This window comes from Prosopis cineraria, unplaced genomic scaffold (genome assembly GCF_029017545.1).
Source record: "Prosopis cineraria cultivar Desert tree isolate PC_DT_omini unplaced genomic scaffold, ASM2901754v1 PC14, whole genome shotgun sequence".
Classification (NCBI taxonomy): Eukaryota; Viridiplantae; Streptophyta; class Magnoliopsida; order Fabales; family Fabaceae; genus Prosopis; species Prosopis cineraria.
This window is the reverse complement of record NW_026555345.1, coordinates 29903034-29930542: the sequence shown is the minus strand read 5'-3', so window position 1 is coordinate 29930542 and position 27509 is coordinate 29903034. Positions and strand designations below refer to the sequence as shown.

Here is a 27509-nt window from a genome sequence, read left to right as displayed (position 1 = left end):
TTTTTGAGATTCTTCAATTTGAAAGTTACAAAACTTGGGTTCTTTCTTCTTAGTTGGAATATTTTATTTTCCCTAATCATTGTGTATGTGGGTGTGTCTATATATTAATATTCTATAGGATGGGCAATTGAAGTTTTGAGATATTTGCGTACGACTTTTTTCATTTTTTTAACGTTTAAAATTAACGCACATAACTTTTTATTGTTTTTCAAAACCTCTTATCATTAGTTAATTGTTATTTTATTAATATAGTTATTAATATATCATATTATTGGAATATACATGCCAGATAACATGGAAAAATATTTTTATTATTTCTTAACACAATTAAAGAGGGATAAAATTGCAATTTCATTTTTTAACATACATGATGATACTCTCATTTTTTTTTTAATTGAGTTACATTGTTTTCATTGTTCATAAGTAATATAATTTTAGAGAAAAATTATAATTTTATTATTTTTTATCAATTAAAATAACATTTTATATTAGACAAATAAAAAGAAAAATATTTAAAAATTATCATTGATAAGAGTCATATAAATTTTGTTATCTGCTTTGTTTATTGTCTTCATACTCTTATTTGTTTGTAATTTTTTTTTTAAATAAATTTTTCAATACTTATTCAAACAATAAAAAAATATTATTATATGTTACAGATGAAATGTGAGCAGTTTTAGAACGAGATATTTTTTTTGCTCCTGGTGTTTTATATTGATTTTGTTAAAAATAACTTGTAAAATGTCATAATTTTCTTGTATTAAATGATAACAGCATTTTTTTAAATTTTTTCATTTGTTTAATATAAAATATTATTTTAATTGATAGAATATATCAAGTTATATTTTTTTTCTCAAACTGCGTTTTCCCATAAAAATGTCGCTTGACTAAAAAAATTATATATAAGTATTATCATGTATATTAAAAGTGAAAAATATAAATTGTTATCTGCTTTGAATATACATACATACATACATACATATATATATATATATATATATATATAATTAACTAACAACTCCCAAGATTTAAGTTATCAAACAAAACACTGCTTTAATAATAAATTTATTATCATTTGCTTTGTTATCTACTGATTACTTAATATCACCAACATTTTTTAAATATTTTCTTTTCATTTGTTTAATATAAAATGTTGTTTAATTGATAGAATATATAAAATTATTATTATTTTTTCTCAAATTGTGTTACCCATGAACAATGTCACTCAACCAAAAAATAAAAATAAAAATGAAAGTATTATCATGTGTGTTAAAAGTGAAAATATAAATTGTTATCTACTTTGATATATATATATATATATATATATCAACTGCTGATTAATTAATAATTAACTAAAATTCCAAAGATTTACTATTGGGTTATCAAACAAAACTATAACATGCCTAGAAAAATCCAATGGTTATGAATCATAATGAACACCTAAAACTTGACAATGAGCTGTCTTTGAAACTTGTGATAAAACCAGAAGATGCCTTCAAAGGAAGATAAACTTGTTATGAGCAAGTATATAACAAGCCAAGTTTGATCATGCAATAAATAAAGTTCATCCGATGTTAAGCATTCAGTAGCGCTTGCATCATCCCCAGAATTGCAGAAAACACACATTACTGGAATGTATTTATCCTAAACCTTTAGAACATATAAAGAAATTATAACAACTCAAGAAGATACTGAATATCCCAATGATAATGATTACAAGTCTCCCCAATTTTACATATAGATGTACATGGTGTTACTTGCTATCTTTATTCAATATTACTAGTGCTGATGTTAGTCACCAGCTACTTCTTAGGACTCAAGTCCGTGAATTTGGGACCCGGCTGCTCCTTGGATGGTTGATCAGAAGTTGATGGCAGCATGGGAAGCTGAGGTTGCTGTTGAGCCTGCTGGGATTGACGATTAGCTAAACGATGTAAAGCCAACTGAGAAGCAAACTCGGAGGCAAGCTCTTTATAAGACTTGTTTTTATAAGCTGTCATACGTGCATGACTTTTCTTGAAGTACTTCAGTTGTACCCTCAATGCTTCGTTGAGTTCTGTAGGCACCGATAAGTCTGTCTATGTTAGTGTCCACGAGTTAAACATAAGAACACCTAGAGAATAATCAAGAAATTATCAAACAAGTCGTGTTTTCTTCTCAACGTGAACCTATTTTGAAGATATAGCAGGCAAATCAATTTTTTCACTGCATTCTGTTCATTCAACAATGACTAGCGATGGCTAAAATGAAAACTTGGAACTCAAGCATACGTTGTCTAAGCTCTGTCTCTCCGTTGATGGTCTCTGTATGCAACTTAATCTGCCTATTCTCAGCATCCATATGCCTATTGCATCCCTGCATTGAACGTGACACAAATTAGTTTGCTTGATCTACAATAAGTATATATATTTCTTGAAACAAATGATAAGTCGTGCGTCTTGAATCTTGTCTCAGGTGAAAATGTGTTAGGGATTTCCACCTTACAGACATTTCAGCATACTGTACTTGTCTAACATGCATAGCTTTTAGAGGAAACAACCGAAACATCGTGTGTTCTTAGAAACACCAATCTCCATGATTATGGAAGAGAGGATCATAGACCTCTCCAACCATAGATGAAACAACTGATGAGGATATCTTCGGCTTAGAGTTAAAAACTTCGTGACGTGTAAAGTTGCTAACAAACTTTAGTATTTAGACAAAAGTGGAAGTATAGAATTTTCAAAATACACAAATGTAAAGTAACATCTTCGAAGACAAAGCATATACCGCGGGAGGAATAGGAAACTTGCCTCCTCCATGAAATATGTTACCATGGACATGTTTCTCAGAAGTTTCTTTGTAGAAACCCAGACAGACATAGTTAAAAAAACTTGTGGGTACATGCAATGGATGGGATGGGATAAGACCAATATAAACTGATGACAAAACTGACTTTTTCAAAGCAAAACCAATTTGATCATCCAGAATGAATACGATATGAAAGTTTGATAGTATAATCATGCATCAATTAAAGGTTTACAAGAATGACTCCAAGTGACCTTTTTTTTTTGTGCACGCGAAAAAAAAAAAGAAATACATATATCTTTACATAGGAGTCTTAGACACATTGCAGTAGTTGTATGGTTCCACTTCCCAAATGAGAAAAGAAGATACTGAAAACCAAATGACAGATAAGAATGCGCATAACTTGTCAGCCCCGTAAGTAGTGTTTAGTGAGTAGAAAAATACTTTAGACATGAATTGAGAAATGTACCTGTCCATTTTCCTTCTAGATACATTTATCATTTTCTTTTTAGAAATGAAATGAGAAATGCACCTATCTTATTTTCTTTCTAGATACATTTCTCATTTTCTCTTTAGAAAACACTTTTTCATGTGCCAAACACAGGCTAAATGTACTTTGAGTACCAAAATCTTCTCTCCTGATACTTAGGACTTGCCAGCATAAATCAATAGTTCAGTGTCACCTTTTTACCAAACTCCATGAATTCCATGAGCAAAAGTGAATGACAGAACTCATTTGACTCAGGCAAAAGGAATAGATGATGGCGTGAACAAGTTGTACCAAATCTCTATTTTCCTTCTTTCTAAATGAAATTCCAAAATCAATTTATTTTAGGGTTTATGATTCTCACATTCAGAAAAAGATAGAGACTTGATTATAGGACTAATCAATATCTCTACTATAACGGTAAAGGATAATAATTAGTTCTATAAAATAAATGAAACATGGCTTTTCCGGTGCTCAATTCACAGGGAAAAAGGCACACTTGTAATGGATACCATCTATAGCCCATCAGTCTCATAACTTCTCACAACTTCAATAATGTAAAGTGGTAATGTAATTTGCCTTCGTTACCTCAATGTTTTCAAGGACCGTTTGGAGCATTTCCGATTCTGCAAACTTGATTTTTAGTTCATCCAAAACACATTAACAGTATCCTCCTCTATTTTTTCATCTGAATCAAAATTCAAATAGCTCGAATCAGGATCCATGGCTGATTCAATGTTAGACTTAGGTTTTGCTTTTGACAACAAATTCGAGTCAGACTCATCTTTATAAGCCACCATGGCTTTGAGTGTGACTCCGAAGATATCAAAATTAGAATATAACTCAAGCATGACAGACAAATGTTTAGTTGGCAACGGTTATAAATTTTAACTGGTCTCCATTATTCAACCCATGGTGCAATGTGCACAATTAGTTGACTTTTGGCCCCAAGAAGTTCATGAATTTTTGGATACAACTTTTAGTGCAAAGTTGATTATTTGGGGGCAGCTAAAAAATTATTGATAGTTTAGCCATTTAATGTTCGTACACCTTATATAAAGGGATTTGAGCCCTTTATTCAACATGTTGTCATTTACTAATGAAGTTGAATTTAATAGAAGTGATTAGTTTCTTACAATATGAGTGAACTAATGTTCGAATGCTACTAAATGAAATGACTATATCCAGTACTTAACCTTGCCTTGAACTTGGCTGTCTCCAATAAGAAGATACTACTACGCGTGGGAGGAGGTAAGTACATTTAGTGATTGACAATGTTTCAAATATGATTATCTTCAATAGGAGGATCCATGCATAATAAAAATTTAGGGGTTTGGGCCCTTCATCAATTTGATTGAATTTCAAATTAAATTTGTGTTTCATAGATATTGCCTTACTATTAAATTAAAGAACGTTGATTGTTAAATTAAAGTTTGACCCTAGGTTAAATGGTATATTTATCTTGAAATTTTTTTTCTAGAGGCACTAAATATCCTAAAACTTTTGTTTGGAGCTTATTTGCTTTTAAAACTTTTAAAATGGAGCAATTTTGCACTATCTTCTTCTTCATTATCCTCTTCTTTCTCATCTTCCTCCTCCTCCTCTTCCACTAGCAAGATCCTACTCACCCCCTAAAAATGGCCGTTCAAGTCCACGACATCGCCCCCTCTATCCATCAAAGACAGATCCATCATACTTAACTTTCCCCAATTTGCTACGTGCTCCCATCATAACATTCAAGCCACTGTCGCCATGATCAGTTTTGATGTTGTAAAGCCTTTAGAAGTATCCGGGATAAGGTCAGAGTCTGCGGAGTCTCATAGTTGAGTGAGATAGTGGAAATTGTCAAATATAAAAGAATAGAGCTTTCACACGACCGAATTCATATAGATTGACTCGGGGATAGTTGATTATTTCTGAATATAGATATCGATTCGGATGATTTTGAACTGAGCTCCATTTTCTCCAAATAATTCTCAGAGGGGAAATTGACACTTCGCAGGGACGAAATAAAACGGTAATGAAAGAGGCAAAAGAAAAAACTTGGATGTGAGGACTTGAGCTCTTGGATTTGGAAGCATGAAGGCAAAAAAAACATGGATGTGAGGACTTGAGCAAAAAAAAAATTGCTCTCTTTTTACAACTTTCAAGGCAAAAATGCTGCAAATAAAAGTTCAGGATGCCTAGTACCCTTTGAGAAAAAGTCCAAGAAACTATGTGTTTAACCGTGATCAAAATTCAATTTAATGATCAATGTTTTCAATATTTAATGGTGGGACAAAAATACTCTCTTTTTGAAACTTTTAGGGTGAAAATGTCCAAACAAAGTTTATGATGCCAGATGCTTCTGAAGAAAAAGTTTTAAAGTATTTTTGGTATTTAACCCTATTTTGAAAGTTTTGTATAAACATGAAGAAAAGAAAAGTGATGATAAATGTATAAGTGATACGCAAATTTTAATATAATTATTAATAGTAAGAATGTTATTCATATCCCACAAAAATGTGAGTTTGAATCTTTCTTGTTTTCAATGTGAAGAACTCACGATTTGTAAATGCCTCATTTTTAATTGTTGTATTTATAAATTATAAATTAACACTTTTTATCACAAAAAATTATTGTGATTTCTAAAAAAAAACAAATAAATTATAATATCATAAAGGGTTAATATATAATTTGAGTTTTAAACTATAAGTTTAAGGGCAATTAGAATCATATACTTATATTTTAGATTCTAAACAATCAAACTTGGGGCATCCTCATCCCCACCATTTATTTGGTTCCAATATCCATTAATAAAAAGATTAAATAACAATTTAGATTAAACTATAAGGCCAAGGGCGATTTCAACCCCGAACTCATATTTTATACAATTTGAGTTCTCAACAATTAAATTTAAAATTAACATCAATTTACTTTAAGCATAGTGGGGCCGCCTTTTTATTTTTGACACCATCTACCTTGTCTTACTTCTTCCCTAGCTCTCTATTTTTAGGAGTGTTTGGCTTGTATCCATTTCAATTGGTCTGATATCATCCTAATTATATCGAGACGGGTCTCATCTCGATCCAAAGACAATCATGATGGGATGAGATAGGAAAGGGGTTTTGGGACGGGACGGGACGGGACATGAGATACTATCAGGACATTCCGTCATGAATATTATAATATTATTTTTTATTTTAAAAATTTACATAAATTATATTAATATATATCTTTATACTTATATTAATTATATCAATTATAATTTCAATACTTGCAATTCTTATATAAAACTAAAGTTTTTATTTTAATAATTTTAATGACATAGAATAAGTAGGGTGATATCTTTCTTTATATTTCTTTATTACTACAATTTATTTATATCTATCTATTTAATAATTTTTATTTATATCGTATTTCTGTTTTATTTTTAAAAGAGTAATTAGCTTAACACATCCCAACTAAAGTAGAAGAATAATGATTTAATGTTGTGATTGACTTGCCTATTATTACTGCTCTTATAACCTTTTAATCACTTGTAATTACTATGATAATGGTAGTTGTGATTAATGTAATTTAATAATTGACTTTAAATCATTGTAATTTATGTATTTGTATTGTTTTAATTTTAAATTTAATAAAATTTAATAAATTATATATAATTTAATTTAATGTGTATTATCTAGATTTTTCTTTGGACATTGTTGATTTTTTCCCAGCACGGTAGGACATCCCAATCTCATCCCTATCCCATCCTGCTTCCTAACGGGATGGGGACAACTTTCGAGACAGAACAAGACACGGAAAATAAATTTGGCCCCACTTTTTTTTCAAGACGAGACACAGGATAAGGGTATCCTAATCCCATCTCGTCCTGTAAATACCCCTATCTGTTTCTAATCCATGTTCTTGTTAATAGTCAATGGCAAATCGTGAAATTCATGACATTTGCTAGAAGTGTGTGTGTGTATGTGTATAATTTTTATCTAGACTCCACAATAAATTAAATTAAAATTAACACAAACGCATATGTATCCAAATCACTATATTAGAAATCAATCTTTAATTTACTCAATTAAAAAAATAAATTACAAAGGAACCTCACATGGGTATCTATGAGCTTGGCTCCTTCCAAAGCGATCAAAATGTCACAAGCCAGTGCAATCTCGAATCCAACCATCACAGCGAACCTTGTAATGTCACCCTTGAAGACATCTTTCATTGTGATCACGTCCACACCTAACAAAACGGTCGACATGAGCTAATTAATATGATTACTTGCACAGAATCATCCTTGTCCAACCTCTTGAATTCTTGGGCCAATCAACTCATCTTTGTTCCTAACTCTCTTGTGTTCAATATTATTCAGAAAACTCTCTTCTTGCCCTCAATTCCTCTCTTCTCTCTTCTGACCTTCCCCATTCTTCTCTATTCTATACAATAGTGTTTGTTAATGCAGATCACATGTTCATTAAAATGCTCATTACAGAGGATAAACACATGTGGCAAAAATATTAGTTTCATGCAGAACTTGTTTAGATGCTGCACATTAGTAGTTGTTAGTGTTCCTAATTTTTGAGCTAATGAAATGTAAATGCATGTCTTATAAAAAAATGTAAATTTGTTTGGAAATGTTTCTTATGTCTTAAATTTTTCTATCAAATGACTAGCTTATGAAATTCTTATTATGACAAATATAAAAGTTAGGAAACATACATATCGATATGGGCATGGCACACAACACTAACACAAGCATGTTAACATGAGGTATTTGATTGTGTTTTAAAGTTGTGTTGACGCTAATCTGAGTGTTCAATATGTGTGAGACATGGGCTCAACTCTTCTTTGAAATATCTTTATCATATTTGGTAAGCTTCTTATACTTTGCAATTAATGGTGGATGCTCTTTGAAGTATGTGTCATGTCCTGTGTTCATATCTCTCTTTCTTCGAGAACATATTGTATCAAAGTTTGCTATTCAAAGCTTGATTCTTCTTGACAAGCTTAAGTGCATGATGACTATCATATCATGATTTTTACAAGTATTGGGAATAAATTGTTTGTACCATGTTAAGATCAATACAAGATTGAAATACATTTTTATTTTGTGGAATAGAGTATTTGAAAGATGTGAAGAACTACAATAGAGGTCAATGACCAATTATGTCACCTAAAATCTTAATTTGATTTCTTCTAATAATCTCTCATCACGCACGCACGCACGCATATATAGATACATATATGTGATGCATTTGAAGAAGTTTGACAAAATTAGCTATAAAATTTATTTATTTACTTGTTTGTTTTACAAGAGAAAATTTTTATAAATTGAAAGAATGAAATTTCATATATAATTGTAAACACACATGGAGGGGCCAAACATAGCATGCATGTTATTTATAAGATTTATGTTTATGCTAGTTTTTTCTTTTTATGGTCTCTCGTAATGCTGGATATGTTATTTATTTTATAGACTGTGTATTACGCTTGATATTCATAACCTCCGAGCTAGGCCTGATATTCATAGCCTTTAGGTTGTGCTTGTCATCCGTGGCCTTTGTCGTGCCTGATTGGCGTTTTTCCCACAAGGGGTGTGTACCTATGGTAGATATTTCATGCTATGTTGGCTCCTTTGAAAAAACTTTTTTTTTTCTCTCAAGAAAATGCTTTTATTAAACTCTTATCATTAATTTAAAATTATCATTTTTGCAATATTGTTTTAATTCCTATCTTTGATAATAAGCGTGTTCTGTATTGACAAACATATTTCAACATCAATTTATCTATACCTTAAGTATTTTAAAGATTTTAAATTATCAGGGTATGGCTGTCACCTTGGAAAAAAAATGAACAGGACTCAGTATTTATTTATTTATTTATTCTTTATATTTTTATTGTTTTTCAATGAACCTGGTTATCACGCACTTATTAAATTATTTGTGTTTCAGATACTAGAAACTTGCCACTTCCTTCATCTGCATTATTTGAATTCCCGTGCTTGTTGGATAGTTGTAGTAACTGCTTAGGTAAAGCTATAAAGCTGAATTTATGATAAATTTGCTTGATGATTTAGCTGTAATTAAGATTTGCTCTATAAAGTTTTAGGCAAGATATTCATATATATGATTTTAGTATATATGTTTTGGAAGAAGGGCTCTCATTTTTTTTGTCTAACAAAGTTGATATAAATATTTTTTTAAATAATAATAATTCAACTCTTGAAAGAGATTATATTGAAATTTATATAAACATCCACGAGTGAATATGACAATACCAATTGAGATTATATTAGTGAAGCAGATTTTTACCAAGTACAGCTAGAATTATAAATTGACGAAGTGAGGTTTATTTTGTACTTTGTGCCAATTACGCTTGTTTTGGTGGGGTGTGATATTAGGGTTTAAATTGCTATTTAATCTTTAATAAAATATAGGTTGTAAGGATATTATTAACGGATGTTAGGATTAAATTAACAGTGGGGGTGAGAATACTCCAAATTTAATTATTCAAGGTCCAAAATGTATCAAGTAGAGTATAGGATTTAAATTATTCAAGAATCTATAATTCAAAATCTAAATTACATATCATAAATTATGAAAAATAATTTTTTATCATATTTTTTTATTTGAAGTAATCATGTTTAAAATATAATCGGACATTAAATGTAAAATGAGTAACAATTTTATTAAAATAACTTTTTGAGATTTTTTTTTTTAAGTTGTGTTTTAGTTGGAGGGGAGGAAAAACTTTAAAAACTTTTCCCTCCCCTGTTTAGATAGAAAAAATGGAGAGTTTCCCTTCCTTGCCAACCCTTCTTCCCCTTTTTCCATCCAAACGAAGGAAGGAAAAATTTCATTAAATTTCTGCTATCTTCCAACCAAGCCGGGGTTAATTAATTTTCTCAATCCTCCCCTCTGAGAATTTCGAGGGATTCCTTACTCAGAAAAGCCAATACGATGCCGTTTTGTGTGACGAGTACCACATCCCTTCCTTGCTCATACCCGCCTTCTCCTGACCGAAGGCTCGACCGGAACCCTTTTGAGTTTCGTTTTCGTCATCCTTGAACGCCCGGGTGGGATGGAGGTACCCGATGAACCCTCTCATATTTTATCCTCTTCCGGTGTCCGTTTCTTGCTGGAATTGGGGCCGTGTTGAGGCATCCGAAGAATATCAGCTGTGTTCGAATGGGGCAAATGTGGTATGGTTTTGTTGAAGATTTTTTCTTTTATATGTGTAAGGAGGATTAATTCTGTCTTCTGTTGGATTTCTCTTTGATGACACTTAATAGTTATTTCAATTAAGGTACTTTCAAGTTTTGGTTCAATTTGGAAGCATCGGTATATGTTTCTAGCGTAAATACTATACAGGGGAAATAGATAAACCGCATTTACCAATGTTTCCGAAACCTATTTATGTCAATATGTATGTATGTGAAGCCATTTTCTAAGCTGAACCCAGCCGCCATAGTCTCAACGTAGGTTTTGTCGTTGTTTTATTTCATTCTGAATGAATTTCTGTGTGTGGGGGACTGAGCTCGCAAGTGCTGTTATAATTTATGGTAATTTTAATCTCTCTGGAAATGTAAGTTAGATGTGTTTGTTAGTACCCAATTCATGATTTTTTTTTTTGGTGGCTTTTCAAAGATCATGGACCCTTTTCTGCTTTTCTACTGTTTATGCTTGTTTCCCAGGTGAAGACTATTAAATATACTGGGTGGAATAGAGCTCAGGAAAATATTTAGTGATGAAAAGCAGTACAATGTCTCATTCCCGAGAAATTCTCATTCTCATCCAAAAGATGGTGAAGCTCCCACCAGAAAAAGCTCTCTCCTTCTTCAATTGCTCAATCATCTGTGGTGTTCGTCACGCCTGCCAATCAATATCCTTCATCTTAAACCATCTCCTCGCCTCTGGCATGCTATCTGAGGCGCAGTCTCTACTTGTGCGGTTGATCTCTGGACAACTTTTGTGTAAGTTCTCTCCATCATCACTTATGGATCAGCTAACTGAAACCTGTTATTTTTCAGAGCCAACATCTTCCCTCCTTTATGAAGCACTTGTTAATGCCTCTCTCAATTCTAAATTACATGATCAAGCCCTCTATATTTTTAAACAGATGATTGACAAGGGCATTGTTCCTAGGCCAAAAACGTTCAATAATCTCTTGAGCTCACTTATTAGATCCAATTGCTTTCAAGAAGCATGGTGGATTTTTAATGAAGCAAAGGGTAAGCCTATGCTAGATGTATACAGTTTTGGGATTTTGATCAAGGGTTGTTGTGAAACTGGTGACATGATTAAAGCTTTTCAACTTTTTGCTCAGTTGGAAGAGCTAGCATGGCCTCCAAATGTTGTCATATACACCACATTGATCAATGGCTGCTTCAAGAGTGGTGATTTTCAACTGGCAAAGAAGCTGTATTGCACGATGGAGAAATTGTGTTTAGTTCCCAATCCTCATACATACACAGTGTTAATCAACGGGTTTTTCAAGCAAGGGCTAAAGAAAGAAGGATTTCAAATGTATGAAACCATGAAGCGAAATCAAGCTGTCCCTAGTAGTCATACTTACAATTGCGTGATTAACGAACACTGCAATGATGGGAACATGGGTGAAGCTTTTAAGGTGTTCGAAGAAATGCAAGAGAAAGGCGTGGCATGTGGTGTTGTGACATACAATACTTTGATTTGTGGGTTATGTCGAGTGCAGAGGCTCTGGGAAGCTTTGAAGATGCTTGATCAAGTAAACAGTGTTGGCCTAAGTCCTAATGTAATCACATATAACACACTGATAAAGGGCTTTTGTGACGCTGGAAAGATGGACGTTGCTGCTAGATTATTTAACAAATTGAAGTCAAACGGACCATCTCCTTCCTTAGTCACATATAATACATTGATCGCAGGATATGCTAGGAATGAGAATTTGGAAAAAGCTCTTCACTTGGTCTGGGAAATGGAGGAGAGAAGCATTGCTCCCTCCAAAGTATCATATACGACTCTAATTGATGCCTTTGTAAGGCTAAATGAGATGGAGAAGGCATTTGGAATGCTTTCTTTTATGGAAAAGTCTGGTTTGAGATCAGATGTTTGCACTTATGGTGTCCTAATACATGGTTTATGCATAAGAGGCCGTATGGAGGAAGCGTCAAAACTCTTCAGATCAATGGGTGACAAGAACTTGAAACCAAACAATGTGATATATAATATCATGATTCATGGTTACTGCAAACAAGGAAACTCCTACAGGGCCCTAAGGCTGCTTGAAGAAATGGTGGAGAGTGGAATGGTACCAAATGTGGCTAGCTACAGCTTGACTATCAGAGCTCTCTGCAATGATGGGAAGTGGAAGGAAGCTGAGCAGCTTCTAAGAGAGATGATAAATTCAGGATTACAGCCATCAGTGTATTTGTCCGATTTAATTTCCCAAGCCAAAAGTGGCATTTTGAATGCTCACAGTGGCTGAGAAATTTCAATTATGCTATTTGTGTAAATCGAAAAAATTATAATTGTCATCTTCAAGTCCCTTTTCATTTTGTTAATGTCTTTGCCCCACGAAGATGAATGATGAATTACTCCCTCTTCTGATGTACAATGGAATCATCAGAGACACTGGAGTTTGGGGTAAATAAAAACGGTGTACAATAGTCCAAACCTGTAATCTACAAACCCAAGCCGCATTTTTATAGTCCGAGTTGATAGGTTTGAGTTTTACGGTATCCACCTGAGAAGATTTTCTTGACCTTTTCGTTATTGTTATTGGTATGCATATTACAATTTTATAATTTTCGTTCAATATTTTTTCTACTTATATAATAAAATAAGAATGTAATAATGTTTTTTTCATTAAATTTTTTTTTCAATTTTTTTTTTTCATTTAACCCTTTTCCATTCTGTTTATAGAAGGTTGGGTTGAGTTGAGCCTTCATCCAAACACGCCCAATCTCTATATCCTGAGATTTGATTAGCAAAATAAAAATATAAGGAGTTTATTTATAAGAACTACTTGTCCTAAAAAATTGAGAATTCAAAGAAAAATAGTAACTCAAGATTATGACACTCGATGTAATTATCATGATTTTTCCTTGGATAAGACTCGTTATGGTAATGCATAATGCACTGGTACGGTTACTACTGCATTTCCACACGTCTAATGGTGGTGATCCACTTTTATGAAGATATCTATATAACTATATTTATATTGGAATGCTGCAAAATAAATGGAATTATTGCTCGTGGGGCTTGTTCTGTTCTTTCTGATTTTGTAGTTCTTGAGGCACTTCTTACAATGGCTCAACCATAACAGGGTACTTGTTCTTCGGCATCCGTACAAGTGTCGGCTGCACAGAATCATCTTTCTCCAGAGGCTTCCACCTGTGACACCATGTAAAAGTGTCAGGTGATGGTGTCTAATGAGCATTGTCTTGAATGGTCATGTGAACAATAACATTTGGGTTTTTTAAGAGTTGTCTTGTGCTTGACTCTGTATTAACTAATATACTTTTCTCTGTTTCCATCTTACTTGTATCTGATGACCAGCTGATGAATGAAAACACAAATTTCAAGCTTGGCCAGATTCATTCCAGGGCACATGCGTGGTCCACTACCAAATCCAAGAAAGCTGAAAGGCTTTAAGGGTGCCTGAAATTGGTTCAAGAATATATTTTGATTTGTTTCCCCAACTGGTAGATTTTTTTAATGACAAAGAAAATTAATCAAAGCGATAGAGATAGAGATACATTTGTGTGTGTATAGATAGAGTTGTGTGAAAGGAGATTACATCAAATCTTGAAGGATCGAACTTCTGAGGATCTGGGAAAACTTCTGGGTCATGGTGTATGGACACAACATCTAGGTTCAAAGACCAACCTTTCTTAATTTTATATCCTGCAAAATCCAACATTCATTCAGCATCTATTACACAAGCATCTCATATTATGTGTTGCGACTGTCTATGACTTTGCAAGTTCGTACTTGTCTAAGGCCATTTCAATTCAAAAGCTTGAGTTGTTAAAGTCCTATGAAAAATTTTATTATGATAACTTACAGTAATGTTATTATGTAGGAATAGAAACGCTAATGACATACCATCAATTTCAAAATCCTGGGAAGCTTTTCTAGAGAACCAAGGCAGAATTGTGGCTCTTCTCAATGTTTCACTAATAACCTAGAGATGAAAAACGGGCAAACATCAGAATAAGCTTTTGAAATTCTAAACCTACTATTGAAGCTAACAAATTAACATATTTTTAATGCAGTGCTCACTTTGGCTGTGTAAGGCATGTTATTCACTTCAAACCATGTAAGATCTGTACCATCCTTTCTGTTTGCTATAATCTGCATGTGTTCCTCCTGCAAAACCAGCATCAGAACTTCAGATTTCAGGCTCATCAAACCAAGGAAAATTGATTTGTACTGTGTCCTTATAAGAAATTACTCTTAGTTGTTCCAAAACTGCAAGATTTTCTTCAAGAAATTTGATGAGCCAAGTGAGAGCAGCAGTTGTAGTGTCGTGGCCTGCAACCAGTAAAGTTAATATATTGTCTTTCAGTTGCTTATCAGTAAGTTTATTTTCATTGTCTTCTTCATCTGCTTCTGCCACTTTGGTGTGCTTCATAATCAGGGACTCTAAGAAATCCTGTTGAAACTCTTCACCACTTCTCCTCATGGAAATTGTGGAATCCAACATGGCATACATCCTATCCCGGGCCTGCTCGAATAAAACATTAGAGTTCATATCTTCTTCAGGACATCTTATTGATGAAATTCACTGTCAAGCCGCCTGAGCCACGCCCAAGAAGGGGTCCAACTTGGGTTTAAGCCCATTTGCCCAAATACAAGGCCCAAGTCTAGGCCCATTATATCAGACCAAGTATGATCATGGCCTACCAAGCTCAGTAATAGCCCTTTAACATATAGTTATGTCCTACTTTTTCTTACCTTGATACCACGAGGAAAAGCTGTTCCTGGAATCTTGAAAGGCAAAGATGCAAATGATGATGAAATTAGCTTGAAATTGGCACGAAATTTTTCTTGCTCTTCCCCCGTAGGCTCTAAGCTCATGATCATGTGTCCAATCACTTTCAGCGTAAACTGCAATGCAATATTCAGTCAGTGGCTTAGCATAATATAGTATGACATAAATTGTGCAAGAGTAAAACACCGGAATATGCTGTATTTTGATGCCATCTTGACACTTAACTGTAGAAACCTCTTCAAGAACCAGAACTTTTCTTCCAGACCATTGATCTAATGTTTTCATTGCTTGAGTATTGATGAAATGAAAATACTTTTTCAGACCATCCACTGATAAGGGTTCAGCAATCAGCCTTCTAAGCCTTTTATGTGCCTCTCCTGTGGTTTGAAGCAAGCTGGTGGGGCCCAGAACTTGCTGGCCTGTGTAGAACAGGTTCAAGCTCACAATGCCATCCTTCCCAGTCAGCAATATCTTGCTTGCTTCTCTCCCAGTCATGAAGACAGTGAACCTCCCAAGCACAAAGCTCTTGAACACCTTTCCAAATCTAGGAGGAAGTTTCCCAAATCAGTAATCAAAAGTCCAACTTTTTACATAAAAGATTGCGTAAATTTAAGGAACTAAAATATTGGATTGGGTGGAAGTTATGAAGTATGATTAAATGAGATTGTGGTTACCTCTGCTGCCTGGTGTTCATGAAGTTGAAGATACCAGAAGGACTGGAGAAGTCAGAGATAAAAGAGAAACTCTCACCCACAAGAGGCCAACCAAGGCTGCCTGGTATGTCTTCCATTTCTTTTGGTGAAGGGCTTTTGTAAAGCAACCACACAGCTGATAGCACTAATAATGATATGGAACAGATCACAAACATCGCAAGACTTGTTAGCTCCATTATTATTCTCCTTCACTGCTCACACCTCTTTCTTTCTATCTTGAACTTGCTCTGCTTATAACATTTCTCATGTATTTCAGACTCTGCTCACAGCCGGGGACTTATATAGCACTTTGATGAAGATCATGTTTTGCTTTTATTGACCGTATATTAACACACACACACACACACGTATATATATATATATGCAAAGCCGACCGCCCGTGTTTAACCAAATTCCTTTTAATTCTGAGGATCCTTGCCTCGCAAAAATATATTTTTAATGTATTCATTTTATTTCAAATTTTATTTTTATCTATCAATTTTAACTTAATATTTATAGCTATACCAACAAGGCGGAGTCAGAATTTAGTTATAAAAGGGTCAAAATTGAAAAACATATGCAAGTCAAAAGTGAATTTGCTAACATTTTCTTCAGGTACATGTTGTTTTATTGAGGAAAACTTTTTTTTTTTAAGTTTTAATATAAAAAATGTCGTTGTTCTTTTCAATATTTTAATATTAAATATGAATACAAATTTTTATTCAGAAAATTACTTTTTAATTTTATTCTTTGGATCAAATCGCCGATGATTCCTATATCATTAGTTGAAAGCATCTATTTTCGAGGCCATGTTTGATTGTTTGTTGTGTAGGATCTTTGGAGGTATCGCTTTTTCTCTTCGTTCTTGTTGGTATCAATCCTTTGTATTATTTAATGAATTAATAATTAATCGTTGTGTACTTGTGTCTTCTTGGAGAGCACTGATATTCAATTCTTTATGATAGTTAGATAGTTTGATTAAGGGAAAACTTAATTATTGGCTTTCATAGTTTTATCATATTTTATTATGGGTCACTGTAATTTGTTTTCATTATCTTAGGTGTCTATAGTTGTTTGGTCTATATCATTAATTATTTTATTTTTAAATATACTCAGAGAGATAACGATGTAATACCGAGGGTATTAAGTTGTCTAACATGTAATTAACTCTATGAATTGAATGTTAAAATAAGAAGAAAAAAAAGACATAGCAATCACAAAATACAAAGTAAAGAAGATCAATTGATATAGTGAATGAAACTAAAGTAGAGGCAAAGATATGAGTTTTGAAGTCTGTAAAAACAAATGAAATAAAAATTAACATCCGTTTGACGCGCAATAAAATGATGTTAGTTACCCATAATATAATTTAGCATAATTAGAGCTACATTATCATCCCACTTGGTATAATTCAAAATAAAAGGACTAATATTATAGATGAAAAAATATAAGAACTTGGAATAATGAAAAAAAAATACAAGAATCAGTAACAAAACATGATAAAATCATGAGACTCGCAATTGTGTTTTTCCATTGATCAAAACAACCAGACGTGGTTCTCATTGACCGTACTAATTATTTGCCGTCCCTCTGCATTCTGAAAAATAGTTTATTTATTTCTTTATAGTTTTTTTTTGCAATAAAAAGGTACAATTAATAATTATAACTCTTTTATGGTCAAAATCTTCAATAAAAATAAAAAAACAAAAACATATTCCCTTCATCTTAAATTAAAAAATAACGTGAAAAGATTGTTATTTCAAAATATAAAATAATTTGAAAAAATAAGATTATATTGGTAATGCTTTTTAATATTACTCTTTAAGTTTGGCCAAAAAAATATATTACTCTTTAAGTAGAAAAATAATTGAAATGATTATAAATTTAAAATTATATTAAATGAAAAGTATTTTTAAAATTTTATATTTTTATTTTAAAAAACGTTAAGCTTTATTAATATACATAATTTTATATTAAATTGTCTTACATTTTAGGCAGGAAGAAGTAATAAATATTGTAGGTTGAATTAATTATGAAATATAATAAAAATATAATACCAAGATAATATATATGTAATTTGTATTCTTTTTTCTTTTTATTCAAGGTATACTCACAGCCAACAATCATAAAATTAATTTTTTAAAAAAATCTGAACGTTATTTAAAAGATTGTCATTTTTCAAGTGATATTTTTTCACACAACTCCTCTAAAAGTCAAACTCTAAAGTGATATTCAAAAGATTCAAATTATTACCATCTGTATTACATTTACTTGCTTATGCAATCTGTGTATGTTGCAAGTTCATTTTACTTTTATATAAGCCATGCCTGAACTTCCAACGGTACATGGTCTGAGTGTTCAGTTTGTGAAATGGCAAAAACAAAAAAAACAAAAAACAAAAAACAAAAACAAAAAAAAAAAGAAAAAGAAACTCCCAAACACAAACATTTCGGAATGGAAGTGGTCCAAAAATAATAATATGATGGAAAAAAAATAAAATCATTATTTTTTGCCAGAAAATATAAAATATTATTATATTATATAAAAGTAAAATCCATAACACTATGAATAAATACCATCTGCCCTTCAATTGTGCGCCCTTTTAATTTACCCGTTATTGTGTAATAAGGGCACTGCTCTAGTTAATTTTAAGACACATTCCATTATCATCAGTTTATCATTATTCTGTTTTATGGTTATCAGTTATCACTCCAAATTTTTTTAAAAAGAAAATGATTCAGGGACAAGTTTACATTTTCTTCTATCTTAATTACTTTTAACATTTAAATTATTAGTGGAGATTGTGACGCGTTTGTCAAAAGTTTAAAATGCAAAGATCAATAGATCAAATGGTCAATTTAATATCAAGAGTTTATAATTACTTTTTATTTTGATAAAATCATAAGAACTAAAATTTGAAATTGTGACAAGTCTAAGGTCATGCTTGATAAGCCATCTTAAAAGAAAGGGAAAGTCCATCATTGAAAATAAAATTATTTATATATATTTTTAAAGAAAGGGAAACTTACTTCCCTAAAAATAAACGCGACTTACAATTTGCGACAATGACAGATAATTCACAAGCTGCTTATTTAAATAGAGATGATTTCATTCAAATACTATCAACTAATAGTCCAAGCTCTCTACATCATGAAGTCAAAACCTGTGATTATACCCTATAACGGCAGAAAATACACATAGCAAAAGACTATGCTTTTGCCCTGACGCTACAGAATGCAGAAAACACAATATAGGATAAAGGAGGCACTAAACTGCACAATGATGATCTTCACAAGCCTCACCAATAATACATACATATATATGTATATGATGCTGCTAGCGATGAATTTTGCCTATTGCCAGTGATCGAGTGCAAATATTTATGAGCTAGTTCTTGCCATTGAAATCCAAGAAGTCCGGGCCAGGCTGCCCGTTGAAAGGCTGTTCAGCGGATGACGGAGGCATGCTGACCTGTGATTGCTGTTGTGCCTGCTGGGATGGAGGATTTGCAAGATGTTGCAAGGCTAACTGAGAAGCAAATTGAGAGAGAAACCCACCATAAGAAGGGTTGCCATTCATGGCAGCAATTTGACTACTTTGTAGCTTCAGGCGCTGTAGTTCTTCCTTCAATGCTTCATTCAGAGCTGTGACCACCCATACATGTGTCTTCGTTAGTATTGCTACTTTGAAACAAAATATGGGAAAGTACAACTTCGATTTTCATCAAATGATACTATTTTGAAGGCATAAACAACCCTGGAACCCAGCATACCATCTCTAAGCTGTGCTTGTTGTTCCATAGCCTCTAAGCGCAGTTTAAGCTCCTTGTTCTCATTAGTCAACCCTGTAGTGTCTCTCTGCATCATATGAGACAAAAATTAGCTTTCTTCTCTTCAGCTTTTTCCACAGAAGTACCCACTTTCATGACATTTTAGGGTTACATTTTTTCTTTTAAGAAAAAAATTAGACGTTGAATCTCACATCTTTCAATCAAATTATATAAGGGGCTCTACAATACATGTACGTCGGACAGAATACTCGATGTTCCCCATGCCCCAAATAAAGACAAGAACCTTTACCAACTTGCTATGCAGTGGCAACAAATACTGCTTCATTTTAGCCATTAGATTCTACATCAAGACAGTTAATATTCCTCCAAATAAAGCTAGCTTTTACAGTAGATAACTGAAACGTCATAAAAGCACAAATCGTGATGAAACAATTTAGGAATCTCACTTGGCTCAAAGCCAACATTGTTGTCTTAAATAAGTAAAATCACTAACGCAAACCAAAATTTTGCTCAGGCTAATGGTAGTACAAAATTTGCAACTATATAGACACTGGCGATCAGAGCTTCAAGTTCATAGTCAGATTATCAATTTGAAGACAAAAACATACAATGTAGAAGGAATGCAGAAGAACTTAATTCCTGTCCCCATCTCCGTCATGAAGACCAGCTATAGACTTTTGAGGCACAAGATACGGACACAAGATAAACTTATGAGGCACTTTGTCAGCTACCCATACAATTCTCGAAAGTGTCATTGTTGAAACCCAAACAATAGCAAGCAAACAAATTCAAATATGATACTAGGTTTGGCAGTACAAGCCAAGGAGTGATGCAAGATAAAGGAACTGATGACACAACTGACCAGTACAGAACGCAGATCAATTCCAGAAAGAAATGATTTATGACAGGTAGTTACGTTGTGACACGTCACAGAGAATACAAGATGAAAATTTGATTCCACTGTCATGCATCACTTACAGCTATGTGCATGACTCCAAGACCTGTTGATGACTTTTTATTAATTCTAGTTTCCACATACCATAGTAGTAGGTTTCAACTTCCATGTTAACAAGGAGTTGTTGAATATCTATGTGAGAAAGTATTGCTACTATAATTGTACAAGTTAACTGTGGTCCAAATTTCCCAAATTACAAAGAACTTATTTCCGTTTTGGTTTGCCAAATTACAAACAACTAGCATACACCTGTGTCATAACTCAGCCCATTACGCCTCACAGTAAAGCAGACATTTTTTTCAATGGAGTATATGAAGCTAAGAAGAATATTAAATTTCTTTTAAGAATTTTGATCATGATGATCAAGTAAAAAAAAAAAAAAAAAACCTTTTGGCATTAAATCGAAACTTGAGTGACAATTTTGATAACAAAAGTGGACTTCTGCAACTTATGAAACCTTCAATATCTTCAGCATTTCTTTCATTTTCATCAAACCTATTATGAAATCATGAATGATTACCAATTTTAATCATACACATAATCAGGCCACACAGTTTGAGTCGCGTTGCCTCTAATATAAATCGCCAGATGGATCAGGGATGCCCTTGTATCGGTGCCTGCATCCCCAAACTCATGAATCAAGTCAGAAACACTGGTTTGTAGCATTCCAAAAAAAATAGAATTAGCTTTTTTGTCCAGTCCCTCATGAGCTGATGGACTCAATAGCTGAAAGTGAGTATCTTAGCTGGATAAGTCTTAAAACTCCCCATCCTCAAGCATCTATACTTGATTTGTTGGCCATGCTATGAGGTATTTTATTAACTTATAAATTTGTCAGATTACAAAGTAACAAAGTTATGACTCGTGATTTTGTTTGTAATATTTGTACTTTCTTTCTTCTTCTTTGTTTCAATTCCTTATTTATATTTTATCATTTGAGCCCTTTTTTGCCCACACAAAATTTATTTAATATGTTTCAAGTGGTTACCATGTTGTCTTTGAATAGTAAGATGCAATATGATTTACGATTCATGATTAAAAAATGTCCCGCGCCCGCCTTCTCATGATTGGAATGGTGAATTGTTGACTACGTTCCATATACGACAATACTGGAAGATAGGGATCCATCAGACCAAACTTTCAAGAATAGCCAATATCCCAATTCCTTTATGAACTAAGAATATGTTTCCAACACTAAAAAGACACCAAAGAGTGGGAAAAAAAAAACGGATGAGCCTATTCGCATGACCAGTATTAGTTAATAGGCGAGGACTTCCATCAATTGCGATGAACTTGGTCTGGTCCTCACCCAAGTTATCAAATTTGTAATCTACAGATATATAAGAACTGTAAAGGACATACCTGAAGCATAGTAACCTGAGCAGAGAGGTTAGTTGCTTCATTTTGAAGCGTCTGTACCTTCCTTTCCAGCTCATTTGTATACCGAATTTTTCTCTCCTTTGATCGCGCAGCAGATTGCCTATTAGCAAGAATCCTGCAACATAGAATTTATCTAGTGTTATTACATTAAGTTCATAACCGAAATTTCTTCTACAGTTTTTAACCCAAACACCATTAAAACATTCGACAATGAATAAAAAACATCACGAGATCAAAGTCACAAAATATTTTTCTATAGTTTCATTACTACTGATCACCAAAACAAACCTGATAGCAATAAAATCGTAAAAACGATATATGTAAAAAAAAAAACGGTTTTGCCCAAAATTCAGTTGAAAATATTGAAGTAGCAGAAGTAGACTGATCAACCTCCGAGCTCTCTTGGGATCAACGAGAGCAAGTTCAGCGAGCTTATCGGGAGCCATGGCCTTCTTCACACCGTCGATGGCCATGGAAGAGTCGGCCTCGAAAGACAAAGACGATGACCCATCCATGGAATTGCTGTGCCTGTGATGACCCCCTCTTCTCTCCTCCACACCTTTCCCGCCAAGTTTGTCGCCATCAACACCACCAGTCAATCCCAGGCCGTTGAAAAAATCAGAGTCCATTGACAAGCTCCGGATATGACCAACAGGGGAACCAGCGGTCCTGGACCGTGAATTCCTGCCGTTGGATTCCTCCGACGGCTTCGAGACCAAATCCATGGGCATGTCGCTGTGGGGTGCCGCAGCAGCAGCGGAGAAAGGCGAGGCGTTGGTGGAGGTGGAGTTGGGCAGCGCCGGCGAAGGAAGGTTGGAGATATCGAGGTCTGACGGGTCGAAGAGGAGGAGCTCGTCGAAGTTGGCGATGCGGAAGGAGGTGTCGGAGTGGGCCCTACGGTGGTAGGACCCACGCTGTGGGGCGTCAGGCATCTGCTCGAGGTCCACCGTGATGGGCGGCTTTCCGACGAACTTGGGGTCCATGGAAGAAAACAAACTGTGCTGGTCTCGTTCTTCCAAAAGCTGGTGGGTTGGGGAGGGGAGAGAGAGATTCTTCTGGTGGTGGTGGTGGTTGTGGTGGTGGGGTATAAATGGTGTGCGTCTGCTTGCGGGAGAGGGAGTGACGATTGACTAGGCTCAGTGCCACTGTGCCCGCAGAAGGAACTGCGTCTGATTTTTGCACAGCGTCACCAATTCTGGCGATGGTGCTTCAACTGATGATGAATCACCAGACACTTTGTTGACTTCACCCTGCCCAAGAGTTTATTGTCTGCGTACCGCGCAAGATTAGGTATTTATCTTATCAATTATGCTATGCGCCTCCTGATCAAATAAACTGTCCGTGATGTCAAAAAATAAACAAATAAACTGTCCATGTTTTGACCCCTTTTTTTTGTATTTTTACTTTCAAGTACTCCTATGTGTTAATATTAATGGTGGATGACTCTTTTAGCCAGATTCGAACGTCAGGTAATGAAAGATTAGCCCCTTCTATTATATATAATTTCTGTTAATTTATTTTTTTTGTCTTGCATTAGATATTATTCAAAATTCATGTTATAAATGTTTTACACATGTGCCTGTATTTAGTAATTTTTCCCAACGCCTGATAAATAATTTTACCATCCTATAACATTTAATTAGGGGTAAATTTTGAAAAGAAGAAAAAAAAAATTATACTCAACTCACTTCATGATCTTTTGTAATTTTAACAATTGGATATTATATTTAAGGGAGAAAATGTATTACATTTTAGTTTTATCATGTTAAATTAAAATTGAGCAAAATACTTAAAACTTGAGTTGGTAATTAAATTAAAATTAAAAATACAAACTGTGGTTTAGTATAAATTTCCTTTGCTTGAATATGATTTGATTGTATCAAATCCAAATAAATGTATTAACATAATTTAATTATTTCAACCTAACTAAATTGGATTCTAAATCACTAGTCATCAACATCAACACTAATATTAATACAATCAGTTTATTTTCAAAATCCATGCCTTATACATTATCCAATGACTAGTCATAATTCAATAAAAACCAATGTTTTAAAACCCGAACCGGACAGCGAACCGAAAATATCAATGGGTCACGGGTCTCATGGTTCAACCGGTCAGACCGGCGGTTGGACCGATGACCTAATAATTAAATAAAAAATTATATATATATATATATATATATAAGAAACAAGTTAACAAATACAACACTAGATTCTTGAATGCATCAGAATTTAGGCATAATCATTTAAAAAAATAAAACTTCTATTTGCAATAAACAACTCTTAGACAATACAAAATAGATTCATTTTTATCCATTCAACAATCTGCAATAAACAGCTCAGATAATAAAAAGCAAGCTCATCTATTAGCATTCATTCTACTCCATTTAGAACCATAGAGATTACATTAAATTGGGTAGAGATATAAATGAGGGAGAAAGAAAATCTCATCGGGACTGAGAGAGAGAGAGAGAGAGAGAGAGAGAGAGAGAGAGCAATCAACAAAGAAGATGAAGAATCATGAAAGGGGTCGAGCTCGACGCCATCTGACTGTTTTCAACAACTGGATGCCTATACTAGAATTAATCAAGAACACGAAGTCACAAACCAAAATGAAGAAAGTGAAGTGAAGATGAAGAACAAAGAAGCATTTGAAGTTTGAGAGAGTTTGAGATGGCTAAAGTTAAATGGTGAAGACAACAAAGGGTGAACATAGAACCCAAATGGTTGAGAAGGCGAGTCCAAGATGGCTGAACGATGAAGACAGAGCCTAGAAGGCTGAGTGGCTTGAGGGAGATGACACATAGAACAAAACCCAGATGGCTGAGATTTGAGAAGGTGACGAGAATGAGTGCGTGCATTGTGCGAGACGGAGAGAAGTGAGACTAAAAAGAAGAAGAATGGGTCCTTATAGGTGTTGGTCTGCTAGACAGAGTGAGGAGAAGGGTTTTTTATTTTTAAAAATATCAATTTCGTCATTTTTTGCGACCCGCTGTTGACCCGTAAAACCCGCTCCGGGTTCCGGGTTTTTCCCGGGTCTTTAAAAACCGTCCGGTTCTAGGCGGGCCAACCCGGGCTAACTGCTAATCCGGGTTAATTGGTTGAACCAGCCCATTTTCTTCAGCGGGCGACGGTCCGACCAGTCCGACCGTCCGGGTCGGTCCGGGTCTTAAAACTTTGATAAAAACTTATAAATTATAAATAAATTTCTCAGTGAGAATCAATTTTTATTTTCGTTCATGGCGGCCAGGTGTCCTTAGACCTTAGGGCACAAATAATTCTGCTCCCTTAATGTATGACTAATTTACTCCAAGTTTTTTGTCAAAGCTCAAACAATCCACAAAGGAAGCGCTCCCAAATCTCATTGTTTGAATCAATTTTTTTTCCGGCACAGAAAATTTTGAGAGCCCACCAAAGTACAAATGTCTTCAAATTCAAAAGGCATATATAAATGTATCAACAGATCACTCAATTACAAGGTTCTTAAATTAATAACATGATTTCTATTTGTTATATAGATAATACTCTTTCCGTGCCGAATTATAAAATATTTTTAAACACAATCTCATATATAAATAAATTTCATTAAATACACCTAACAACTTTATCTTTTTAAAATAAAAATATAAACTTTCAAAAATACCCATAATTTAATATATTAAAAAGAGAAAAGATAAAAATTAATTATAGAATGAGAAAGAATAAAATTAAAATTGACACATTTAATGAAACCTTAATCTATCTAAAGTGTATTATATTTTAGAATAAAAAAACTCTTTTAAAAAATGAAGAGAGTATGAAATATTGGCAATTTTATAGTATATCGTTGAATTATATAAAATATACAGAAAATTTATTATTCATGATCCATAAACTAGATAGCTCATTTCAACATGACAAAGCGCACATCTTCTTGTAAGATTATATATATATATATATATAGAGAGAGAGAGAGAGAGAGAGCATAGTTGCATGATAAGTGGGTAGAAATTGAGCACAAGTCCCAAAGTTGTTAGGCTCATAAAAGTTGTGTAAGTTGGGTAGAAGGAGGAGATTAGTAAACTTGTAAGGATGAAATTTGTAGGCATTTGCATATTTAAGAAAACACAAAAATATTGCAATTAATAAGATGGGAAGCTCAAGCATGAGCTTCAAGACCCACTTCAACACTGAGCTCCATTCACCCACTTGGTCATGCCAATTCTCTTGTGCCACAGTTTCAAAACCTGTTAATTCTCGCTCTAAATGTTCCATCAGGGGAATTACAGCACTCGAGAGTAAATGACTAGAGCGAATTCAATATGAGAAATATTGTAGAGTTTGGATTTTATCAATGGATTGATGGAATCGCCACAGCAAAAGGCAAAATAAAAGTGGCCATTACATCGCAAAAGGCTATTAATCACTATACCAAAAAGTGAAGAGATAGCTTAAAAGTCCAATCAAACGTAGGGGATACATCAATTTACTTAAGAACGGGATCAACTATCAAGGACATGGGACCTTCAAAATCTTCCTTGCTATGCAAGCATGTTCCCCAGACGACCCAGGTGTTAGGTACACCCAAGAATGTTGACATTCATAGAATCTATCCAGCTCTTGCTACCTCTCAGCTGATTTAAAGCTCTACTACTTCAAAATCTTCTTAACCTGGTTATGTGTTGATCACAAGTTATTATATCCTATGATCAGGGTCATGAAAGTTACCACACCCCCTTCTTTGGGAAAAGTAGCGAACTTTAGCAAGTAAAGTTGTCCACCAGTATCGCTTTAATCGCAACAATTTATTTTACTTTAATTGGAGATCATTATCTTCAAATTTTCAAAGAGGAGGAGGCTTCATATCATCCTTAAGAAAGAGTCCATTTCTATTGTGCCACAGGATCATTCATTACTTTAACAGATGGGGACTTACTAATGAACGAGGAGCAAGCTCATCAAACTTACTTGTTGCTTTTGGTATGGGATCACTGGATTCACCATTGAGGATCGTATTCAGAGAAAGTTAAAACCATATTTTGGTGCCTAACCACAAAAATAGAATTAACAATAAGAGACGAACATAATCAACAAAGAGGGGAGGTTGCTATATTAAAGGAATTATATTGCAATTTGAATGTGTGGATAAGATAATCTTTTCTTCACCAGCCTACAACGGCAACACCATTCAACGTGAGAGAATGAGAGATGCAGGAACGTACAGTGAACCCACTTAACATGAGTTCCGCCTCCCTCCTCATTTTACAATCTAGTTCACTGTAAAAAAAATCCAAAACATTTTTTTAAAAAAAAAAAAAACACATTTTATAGCAGTTACACCATTATGTAAGATATAGGGAGTGGTGGGGCCCACCAGGTGAGTCCCACCACTCTATTTATCTTTTCATCGCTTGATCCAAACAATTATAGATAAAAAAAATATTAATATCAAAAGAATTATGCTAACTCAATGTTTGTCTTC

The 27509-nt window shown here is 33.8% G+C and overlaps 3 protein-coding genes across 3 annotated transcripts; 1 reads left to right on the top strand and 2 right to left on the bottom strand.

The window, feature by feature from the left end:
* The first annotated feature begins 10129 nt into the window (after nucleotides 1-10129).
* On the top strand, nucleotides 10130-12790 carry LOC129292584 (pentatricopeptide repeat-containing protein At4g11690-like). The gene is made up of 2 exons (XM_054930156.1): nucleotides 10130-10454; nucleotides 10947-12790. Exon 2 carries the CDS (start codon nucleotides 11000-11002, stop codon nucleotides 12716-12718), a length of 1719 nt encoding a protein of 572 aa, XP_054786131.1. The 5' UTR covers nucleotides 10130-10454; nucleotides 10947-10999; the 3' UTR covers nucleotides 12719-12790.
* Nucleotides 12791-13334: 544 nt separating this feature from the next.
* Nucleotides 13335-16201, bottom strand: LOC129292047 (abscisic acid 8'-hydroxylase 3-like). Its single transcript, XM_054929558.1, has 9 exons — nucleotides 15904-16201; nucleotides 15455-15773; nucleotides 15193-15345; nucleotides 14690-14962; nucleotides 14518-14604; nucleotides 14341-14419; nucleotides 14033-14139; nucleotides 13775-13893; nucleotides 13335-13626 (listed from the first exon to the last, which is right to left on the bottom strand). The coding sequence occupies exons 1-9, from the start codon at nucleotides 16116-16118 to the stop codon at nucleotides 13536-13538; spliced, it is 1443 nt and encodes a 480-aa protein (XP_054785533.1). The 5' UTR covers nucleotides 16119-16201; the 3' UTR covers nucleotides 13335-13535.
* Nucleotides 16202-19009: 2808 nt separating this feature from the next.
* On the bottom strand, nucleotides 19010-23306 carry LOC129293888 (transcription factor VIP1-like). The gene is made up of 4 exons (XM_054932011.1): nucleotides 22437-23306; nucleotides 22029-22161; nucleotides 19694-19778; nucleotides 19010-19565 (listed from the first exon to the last, which is right to left on the bottom strand). The coding sequence occupies exons 1-4, from the start codon at nucleotides 23027-23029 to the stop codon at nucleotides 19309-19311; spliced, it is 1068 nt and encodes a 355-aa protein (XP_054787986.1). The 5' UTR covers nucleotides 23030-23306; the 3' UTR covers nucleotides 19010-19308.
* Nucleotides 23307-27509: the final 4203 nt, after the last annotated feature.

Excerpts from the sequence above, each read along its gene's own strand:
- LOC129293888 (XM_054932011.1), bottom strand. The coding sequence starts at position 23,029 with ATGGACCCCAAGTTCGTCGGAAAGCCGCCCATCACGGTGGACCTCGAG. Across the intron at positions 19,779-22,028 it reads CTCAGGTTACTATGCTTCAG|AGAGACACTACAGGGTTGAC; the intron begins GTATGTCCTTTA and ends CATATGATGCAG. Across the intron at positions 19,566-19,693 it reads ACAAGCACAGCTTAGAGATG|CTCTGAATGAAGCATTGAAG; the intron begins GTATGCTGGGTT and ends GGGTGGTCACAG.
- LOC129292047 (XM_054929558.1), bottom strand. The coding sequence starts at position 16,118 with ATGGAGCTAACAAGTCTTGCGATGTTTGTGATCTGTTCCATATCATTA. Across the intron at positions 15,774-15,903 it reads ATGAACACCAGGCAGCAGAG|ATTTGGAAAGGTGTTCAAGA; the intron begins GTAACCACAATC and ends ACTTCCTCCTAG. Across the intron at positions 13,627-13,774 it reads CAGCTGGTCATCAGATACAA|GTGGAAGCCTCTGGAGAAAG; the intron begins GTAAGATGGAAA and ends ATGGTGTCACAG.
- LOC129292584 (XM_054930156.1), top strand. The coding sequence starts at position 11,000 with ATGAAAAGCAGTACAATGTCTCATTCCCGAGAAATTCTCATTCTCATC.